The 9,340-nt window shown below is 47.8% G+C and overlaps 1 protein-coding gene across 1 annotated transcript in view; it reads left to right on the top strand.

Moving 5' to 3' along the window:
* Positions 1–2,080: 2,080 nt before the first annotated feature.
* The window catches only part of LOC107107949 (chromosome unknown open reading frame, human C4orf22), a gene marked incomplete at its 3' end in the record, with an annotated part of 25,551 nt that continues 18,291 nt past the window's right edge, over positions 2,081–9,340 (top strand). The window contains exon 1 of the mRNA XM_015408316.1: positions 2,081–2,200. Within this exon, the coding sequence (XP_015263802.1) occupies positions 2,081–2,200 (120 nt within the window). The remainder of the gene's footprint in view (positions 2,201–9,340) is intronic.

The raw sequence follows: 9,340 nt of genomic DNA, 5'->3' as shown, positions 1-9,340 counted from the left end.
GGTGATTCAGCTAGCAAGCAAGCCTAGCAACACGCCTCCCGGGCATAGCCTGCGTGTTTCGAACAAATCTTCTTCAGGCATATAAATTTTCCTGGAACCACAGCTCTTGAATTTACCCATGCATATTCTGGTTCAGCCATTTTTACATTGTCTGACTTATACCCCATTAAGGTAGCTTCCCAAACGTTAATTCTTGACAGCACTACACACACACAGTATATACACACATATCTGAAGGATTATTTGGTTAGCAGAGTGCTCAAGGCACATAGCGCAGCAGAGTCTATCTGGTTTGTGTGTGCTGACAAGAAACAAAGTTACACATGGAGCTTCTTTATCTTTGTAAAACTAACATGAGTCCTTTATTGTAAGGAACTCCATTCTAGTTAGGATAGGGATAGGATTCTAATCTAGTCTAACTAGCTAGGATGGATAGAGATGCAGGAAAGCATGTCCAGCCCTCATGGCGCCAAGATGAAGAAGAGCTAGTACAGTGTGGAGAGGAGGTGTCAGACTAGAAGGAAGGAAGTTTCCCTGAGAGTAGCAATCTACACATCAAAGGGATAGTATCAGAGCAGCAGAAGAGAAGGATGATCAGGGTCCTGGCCTCCCTATCTCTTTGACCCCTCTTACAGACCCCTCTAAAGTCTGAGGCTAAGAGACAGTGCAAAGTCCTTCCCTTCCAACAATATTCTGATAAAGTATTATTTATCCTCTCACCTAGGCATATCGAATATATCATTTCCATGCTGTCTCATGATGGGTTCTTTATTTTTGGAGCTCTTAGGGCAACAGCCTCAGGTCCCTTCACAGATGAGAGCAGCACAGGAATCAAGCCCACCCAAGTGGTCACTTTAGGAGTCAGGGCTCATTAGTAACAGAATGTGCAATCCTGTGCATGTTTACTCAGAAGTAAATTCAACTTCGTTCAATGGGGCTTCCCCTAAAGGAAGTGTGTGTGTGAGTCCCACTAAGTGAAGTAGGTCTTACTTCTGAGAAAACATGCATAGGAATGCAGTTACCTGTAAGTAAGCCCCACTGCACACAAGGCGATTTACTTCAGAGTAAGCATGGCCTACAGTTTGCCAGCTCTGAGTTGGGAAATCCCCAGATTTGGAGTCTGGGGAGAGACCATCAAGGCCTAATGCGGTAGAATCCACCTTCCAAAGTGCCCTTTTTCTCCAGGTGAACTGATCTCTGTCTCCTTGAGATCAGTTGAAACACCAGGAGATCTCCAGCTACCCCCGGGGGAGGTAGGCAACCCTATTTAATAAATTTCAGCAGGGTAGCCGTTTTAGTGGACCCAAACAACAAGAGTCCCTTGAGACTCGTGTTAAACTCTTGCCTGCAGTGGGGCTTACTTGCAGGTGACTGCGCATTGCATCGCAGCCATGCGGCATGGCGTCCTAACAGGGCCGGATTTAGACTTGCTGAGGCCCTAAACTATACAAAACCCAGAGGCCCCCTACTGTTTTAAATTACATCAGCTGGTCTAAAAAAAAATTAAAATATATACACCTTTTTAATATTTGAAATCACTTTTTATATTGTGTTTTTATTCGAGGCCCCAGCAGATTGCGAGGCCCTAAGCTGTAGCTTATTTAGCTTATGCGTAAATCTGGCACTGCGTCCTAAGCATGTTTTCTGAGCCTCCATAGGAGGTGGCGGCCAGAGCCCATTGCATCTGACGAAGCGCGCTGTGGCCCCCGAAAGATGTTGCCATAATAAGACTTTTGCACCTATACAAGGTCATTTCTGCTATAAACGGTTCTCTTCCAGCGGCGCTCTAACCCACGGGGAGTGCGGACGGGGCGGGGTCGAAATCCGGCGCGAGACGCGATTGGGCGCCTGGGAGCCGGTAGGCGGGGCTGCCCCGCGCGCAATTCCACTCTTTGTTCTATCGGGAAGGGAGGCGGGAGGCGGGAGGGCCAAGTCGAGGCGGGGCTGTTCGGAGTTGGGGGCGTGGCCCACGAAAGCGGCTATTCCCCGGTTGGTCAATGCTTAGGAAGGCGGGCGGAGTTCTGTTGCTGGGGCCGGTTGCGATGGACGCCGCGGCCCGGGGCAGTGGAGCCGGGAAAGCATGGCGGGCCTGGAGGGCGACGACGCCGTGGCCGCCGTGGATCACATCGTCACCCAGTTCAACACCTACGAGGATTATCTGGACTCGCAGATCACCACGCAGGACCTCTATTACTTGGAGGTGAGGCCTCGGATCCCTTCAGCCCCGGGAGGGAACAGGAGCCACTCCTGGAACAGAGCGTGCTTCTGAGCATGTGCAGAGTGCATTCTCCCCCTCCCTTCCCCCCTGGTGGGGAGGACATTTCATAGCAGAGGCCGTGCGCGCGCGCGCTGCCCCTTAGTCTGTTTGCGGCCCTGACCGCGTCACCTTTTTAAGCGTGTGCCGGTTTTATAAGGGCTTTTTTTTTTATATAAACTTTTATTGTAATCAAAGATGTTACATTTAACAAAAACAAAGAAACAACATTAACATACAACTTGGGTAACCAATAACAATACAATAATAATAAAAACATGGTAAGTATGCATAACAGCAGAGAATCTCATATAGTGTATGTAAGGAGTATTACTCTACAATGGTCATTACAAAAAGGTAAGTGTGGCTGCTGCCACACACGCTAAGTAATCCACTTTCAATCCACTTTCAGTGTACTTTCAAAGTGGAGTTTTACTGTGTGAACTGGCAAAATCCACTTTGAAAGTGCACTGAAAGTGGATTGAAAGTGGATTACTTAGCGTGTGTGGCAGCAGCCTATATCACGGTAATTGTTAGGAATATAAGGGCTTGCCTGAAGCGTGTGAATGTGACATACACGGGGGCTGCTGGGCTGGATTGGTTTCTTTCATCGTCTTTTCGCTATGTTTTTTTTTTTGTCCAAAAGGAAAAGCTGACTTCCGAAGTGGTATGCAATAATATAAACTGAAAATATCAATGAAATTATATTTGTTTTGTGTGCGTCTGGATAAAATCAGTTGATTTGATTTGCTTGACATTGATTATCGTTATATGTAATATCCATCGCTCCATACTGAGCTTGAGGTGGCGAATTCTGCCTCTTACTAAAGCATGAATTGAATTGGCAAGCCTTCAGTTGTAAACCAGGCTGTCTCCCGTGCAGGCCTGGCGTTGTTCACAAACTCACTGTGTGGTCTTAGGCAATCCACTGAGGATATACTAAAATGAATAACAACAATCTGGCGTTTATTTTGAGCCTTCCTCCGAAGAACTCAGAGCATACCTAGTTCTCGCCTCCACTGTCTATCCTCACAACAGTCCTGTTGTAGGTTAGACTGTGAGTACGTAGCACAAGGTTACCTAGCAAGCTTCATTGGTTTAGTGAGGATTTGAACCTAGATTAGTCTGACTCCAGTGGCACCTTTAAGACCGACCAAGTGCCCCTAGGTTTGCAACTATTGCTGTGTGATGGTGATGTGGTTTTGTTATGTGTTGATACTGTGCGGTTGAATTTAGTGTTAAATTGTATTGCCCCCTCCCCCAATCAAAAGTGTTTTGCAGTGAGGTTTGTGCTTTGTAAGCTGATTGAGAGTATTGCCAGGAAACTGGACAGAATGTTGGCTGTCGGCTGAGACCTTCTGTAGCCTGAGAACTACTAAGGAGCAGGTGGCTGAGAAAAGATTTGCACATGCAGGAGAACGTGGTGGTAGAACACGTGTCCCAATGCTCCCTCTGAGCTGTGGAGTCTTGTGAGCAAAAATTCTGCTTTGTGAGCTACTGCCATTAAAGTTGTGAGCCAGCCATTTGGCTATTACAGCAGTTAGTTTGCTCTGGAGCCATCCTCCCTGAGCTTAGTCAAAAATGTGTGAGCCGGAGGCTAAAAAACTGTGAACTAGCTCACATTAACTCAGAGGGAACACTGCACCTCAGATTTCAGGGGATGAAACTTTGCTTTGAATGCTCTTGTGTATAAAAGGTACTCCATGCAAGCAAAACTCTAGTGTGGCAGGGAGAAAACTGCTCCTCTGTCTCTTTGCTTGCTGTGCTTGTTTTCCATCAGCAGGGTTTTTCATTTTTTAACATAGATGATTCTCTTCCTAAAGCAGCACAGCCCGGGGTGTCACCTTTGGCACTTTATTCCCCTGCCTGTGTGAATGAGAGTCAGGAAGGCTGAAGGAAGTGAGACAGAGCAGGCATCATTCTGAAAAATGGGAACCCGTGGAAACAGGAGGGGGCAGTGGGTGGGGGGAAATTGGGGCTGGAGCTCACCCTAGAGATGTGAAGGCCCGGAAAAATTTGGGAAAAAACTGTTTTTTCCCCATTTTTTTCCCTGAAGCCTTTTTTGTTTTTTTTCCAAAAAAATGGAAAAATTGAAAAAAGAAAAGGAAAAAAATTGATTATGGAACATTTTATTTTAACATAATGAATAAAATATTTTAAGACAAGGAGTTCAAATATTTTCCATATCATTTCTGAAAAATATGTATGGTATCAGATTGATCTAATTTCTGTGCACTGAGGACAAGCAAGTCCTAGGTTACAAACTGAACTCTCCAATGCAAGAGCAAGATGCATTTCTTCCTTTAGGAGGTGCTATTGTCACAAGAAAAGAAAAAGGTTTCAGCTTTCTTTTTGCATGTGGGTGGGTATTCTGTTTGTAATAATTGTTTGGATACACTATATTTTTTAATATGCTAGTTGTGATAATTTCATGCCAAGTAAAAATGTCCATAGTCATATTTTATGTTCCTAAAGTAACAGAATGACTTTCAATCTGAAAAAGAAAAAAGAAGTGCTAATGTAGCATTTTTTTTCAATTTTCCCAAAAAATTCCATTTTTTTCTGGAAAAAACCTGGGTCTTTTTTCCGAGCTTCAAAATTTCTGGAAATTTTACATCTTTAGCTCACCCCCACGGAGGAGTTAGGGAAGAGGAGACGCTGTCAGATGGCAGCAGGAAAAGAAAGCAAACTAGCGAGAGAAGATGACGTACTTTGTGCCGGGGGGGGGGCAAGTGAGTGCTGCAAGAGCCACTGAGTGGCATGGAAGGAAAACTCCTGCCAGGGGATGGCTGTAGCCAGCACAGAGACACCATGGTGGGAGAGTCGGCTGGCGGTGGGTCCTGAATTTCAAACACTGATTAGAACGAACTAGCCACTGCCAAAGGAAGGAGAAGAGCGCAAAATTAAAGTCCAGGCGCACCTCTGGTGGGGGAGGGCATCAAGTCGTAGCCGAGTTATGGCGACCCTGTAGGGTTTTCAGGGCAAGAGACGTTCAGAGGTGGTTGGCCATTGCCTGCCTCTCTGTGTGGCCACCCTGGACATTCTTGGAGGCCTCCCATCCAATCACTACCCAGGGCTGACCCTGCGTAGCTTCCGAGGTCTGATGAGAGTAGGATAGCCTGGCTTATCCCAGTCAGTGTTTGGGAGCCCCTTAAAGACCAACAAAATGGTCCAGGGTGTAAACCTTTTTGCACATCAGGTAGGAGAAAACAGCAATTTAGGGACTGGGAGACTAGGCAACCTTCACCCCCAATACACACAAATGCAGCATGACAAACTGGACCGGTAAACGGCCGCTCAAGCATCCGATTTTGCTTTGCCCCCTGCTCGTTATGGCGATGGCAGCTTTGCCCTTAGCATAAAGCAGCTGGTGCGTGGTGTGCAAGTCAAGAAGCCACTGAAGAGAACAACACTGCAAGTTCACGTACTGCTTTGCTGAGTTCAAAGCACTTCCTTTGCACGATCGTAGTACTTTTTATTTTCGCCCTGATGTGGGTGGCTAGCCTGATTTCATCAGATCTCAGACGCTAAGCAGGGTTTGGCCCTGGTTAGTATTTGGATGGGAGACCACCAGGGAATTCCAGGGTCGCTATGCACAGGCAGGCCATGGGAAACCACTTCTGTTCATCTCTTGCCTTGAAAACCCTATTAGGGGGGTCACCATAAATTGGCTGCTACTTGATGGCACTTTCCACCACCGCAGTACATTTTTATCCTGCTGTTCCTCCCTGGAGTTCAGGAAAGCAAATTTGGATCTTCTTTCCCTTTTTAAGTCCTTGCAGCTCCCCTGTGAGGTAGGTAGATCTAGGGTTGCCGTGTTCCTTTGGGCAGCCAGCAGGGGATGGGGGAGGGTGGGCTTACTAGGAGTTTCTTCCGCATTTCAGCAACATGCCCACATGACTTCAGCGTGACCCGGAAGTGATGTAGGCATGTCTGGGCGACGCTCTGTTTTTTGGGCCAAAAACTCTATGATAGATTAGCTTCTACCATAGAGTTTTTGCCCAAAAACCAGAGCGTCATCCCTGATGTGCCCACATCACTTCCAGGCATGTAGGCATGTAGCTGTAATGTCAGTGGTGTTCCTTCCTTTTTTTGGGGGGGGGGGAAGTCACCCTACCGGCCAGCTGATTGGAGGTGGAGAGGTGGGACCTGGCGGCAGGTGACTCCCACCAGGGGGAGGGTCTGGCATCCCTAGGTAGATCTGACAGAGGGACTGGCCTAGGGTCATGCAGCAAGCTCCATGGCCGAGTGGGGGGTTAGAACCCGGCTCTCCTAGAGCCTAGTCTGACACTCCTGCCACTGCATTGTACAGATTCACATACTAAGCCTTTGCTGCCTCCTTTCAGACTTTTTAGGCCTTAATGGGGTCATGGCTCAGTTGAAGAGCCACTGCTTGGCACGCGGGGGTGGTGGTGGTGTCCCAGCTTCAATCCCCAGCATTTCCAGTCCAAAGGACCAGGCAGTAGATGTCAAAGACCTCAGCCTGAGACCCCGGAGAGCTGCTGCCAGTCTGTGTAGACAATACTGACCTTGACAGGCCAGTGGTTTGATTCATTATGGGGCAGCTTCAAAAGTGTGTGTATGTGCACCCTCTGGCCCAGGGATGGGCAGCAGCAGTGTCAGTGTTTGTTCCTCAAGAAAGCTCCTTCCTGCTTTCAAGAGCTCGTTTGCAAAACTGCAGTCAAAAACTGGCTAATGGTCTTATCTTAATCCTGAAGTCACCTGGGAACTGTAGTTCAGAGTAGATGCCAGCAGTGTTCTCTCTAAGCTGGGGAGTCCTGTAAGCAAAAATTCTACTTTGTGAGCGGCTGGCATTCAAGTTGTGAGTGAGCGATTTGGCTGCTGCATAAATTAGTTTGCTCTGGAGCCCTCCTTCCTGAGCTAAGGCAAAAATGTGTGAGCCGGAGACTAGAAAACTGTGGGCTAGCTCACACTAACTCAGCTTAGAGGGAACACTGGATGCCAGTAGTTCTACTTCAGTGCTCTGCAGTGGATCTGCAGTTTTCTACAGTTCTAGCAAGGGAGACTGTTGCAGCAAAACGGCTTTAAGTTTATACTGCGGCGATTTTAATATTTATTTATATTTTTGTATAGTCAGATCTCTTACCCTGCTCTTCAACCTACAACAGACGCTCGCAGTGGATTATAGCTTTATTTCAGATATTTATATCCTTGAGAGCCAGTTTGGTGTAGTGATTAAGAGAATGGACTCTAATGTGGGAGAACCGGGTTTGATTCCCCACTCCTGCACGTGCAGCTGCTGGAATGACCTTGGGTCAGTCATAAGGTCTCTCAGAGCTGTTCTCTCAAGGGCAGTTCTCGAGAGAGCTCTCTCAGCCCCTCCTACTTCACGGGGTGTCTTGTTGTGGGGAGGGGAAGGGAAGCCGCTCTGAGACTCCTTCGGATAGTGAAGGGCAGGGTATAAATCCAATCTCCCCCTTCTCCTTCCTCCTCCTCCTCCCCCTCCTCCCCAATATGGCTGTAGTGATACGACAGCTTCCTCTTGCATATCTATTCTATAGAGAACTCTTGTGGCATTAGCTATACGGAAGTGAGAATTTTTGACCAGTGTGAGAAGCTGCTGTGGCTGAAATTCCCTCTCTGCACAATTTGGGGAAACTATAGCGAATCCTGTTTTCTTCTTACCCAGCTGAGCACAAATAAAGCGTGCCTCTGCAATGCAGGTTGTGGGCGCTGCAGTGTTATACTGTGCTTGTCTACTCAGAAGCATGTTCCACTGTGGCGTTTACTCACGGATGAATATGCACGGGATTGCACTGATGGGCTCCTGGTGTTTCTGCAGCACTCACCTCGTCGGGCACAACTGAGGCACCTGGTCGGGCACAACTTACCTAGAACAACCTGCTAGATTCTTTTGAAGAATCACAGGAGCTCCATGTTGCGTGGCAGGAACCGTATTGAGAGCTGAACTAGGTGTGTGCTCCCTAGAGGCAAGGGTCTGGGTGTCTGCTTTTAGATTTTGGCGTAAGCTAACTTGTGCCTCCTCAGAAAGAAGAAGAAGAGGAGGAGGAGGAGATTGGATTTATACCCCCACCCTTCACTCGGAGTCTCAGGGCGGCTTACAAACACCTTTCCCTTCCCCTCCCCACAACAGACACCCTGTGAGGTAGGCGGGGCTGAGAGAGCTCTTTCAAGGACTGCCCTTTCAAGGACAGCTCTTATCAGAACTATGGCTTGCCCAAGGTCATCCAGCAGCTGCGAGTGGAGGAGTGGGGAATCAAACCCGGTTCTCCCAGATTAGAGTCTGCGCACTTAACCACTACACCAAACTGGCTCTCCAGGTGGGCTTTTTAGAATTGGGGGTGGATGCCTCCCACCTGGATTGGCTGGGGATTTCCCCTAACGATATCGATTGCCCCAGTCTGACCTCTATTAGAAACTTGATTTTGAGATGCCTTTCTGCTTTAGATGAGTTCAGAACCAGAATCTGGGCCTGTAGAGTTTGTTCTCTCTGCTTGGGACCGGCAGATCCAAAATCTAGCCCAGCGTATCTCAACTACTGTAGGTTCCTAGATATCGAGCCTTTATGTTGACTTGTTTTAGTTCAATCCCAATGGCAGAACTTGCTGGTCGTTTTGGAAGGATTCCATTAGCTGATAGATTTTGCAGCTGCGACACAGGGAGGCTTGATACCTTGCTCCGTTATTTATTGGATTGTCCAAAGTTCCACAGATATCGAACCTTGTTTCTTTCTCCCTTTTTAAATGATCTGTTTTTTTCGCCAAGCCCATTGGAAGTTACAGATTCTTTTGACTGGAAGTGCTCACAGTACCACGCTGGCCATTGCCAGATAGTTTTCCTGCATAATCTATATATCTAATAGCCAACTTGCCCCTGGAGTGCGGATCACTAGATCAGCGCTCTGGGGGCAGTTGGGGGGCCGGGGGAGGTTTGTGCACACGTGGGCCAGTCCCACGTGTGCACAAAAATATAAAACGTTGAAAAAAATCTCGGGGGGATGTTTAAATCCCCCCGAAAGTACAAGAGCGTCTCCTGCGCGTGCGCAGGAGACGCTCTGTAGCTGGCCTCGCCTCCGCCGCCGCCTCCTCCTCAGAGCGAGCGAGC

This window comes from Gekko japonicus, unplaced genomic scaffold, assembly GCF_001447785.1.
Source record: "Gekko japonicus isolate JY-2015 unplaced genomic scaffold, Gekko_japonicus_V1.1 scaffold421, whole genome shotgun sequence".
In the NCBI taxonomy this organism is placed as follows: Eukaryota; Metazoa; Chordata; class Lepidosauria; order Squamata; family Gekkonidae; genus Gekko; species Gekko japonicus.
This window is presented reverse-complemented; position numbering and strand designations above follow the sequence as displayed.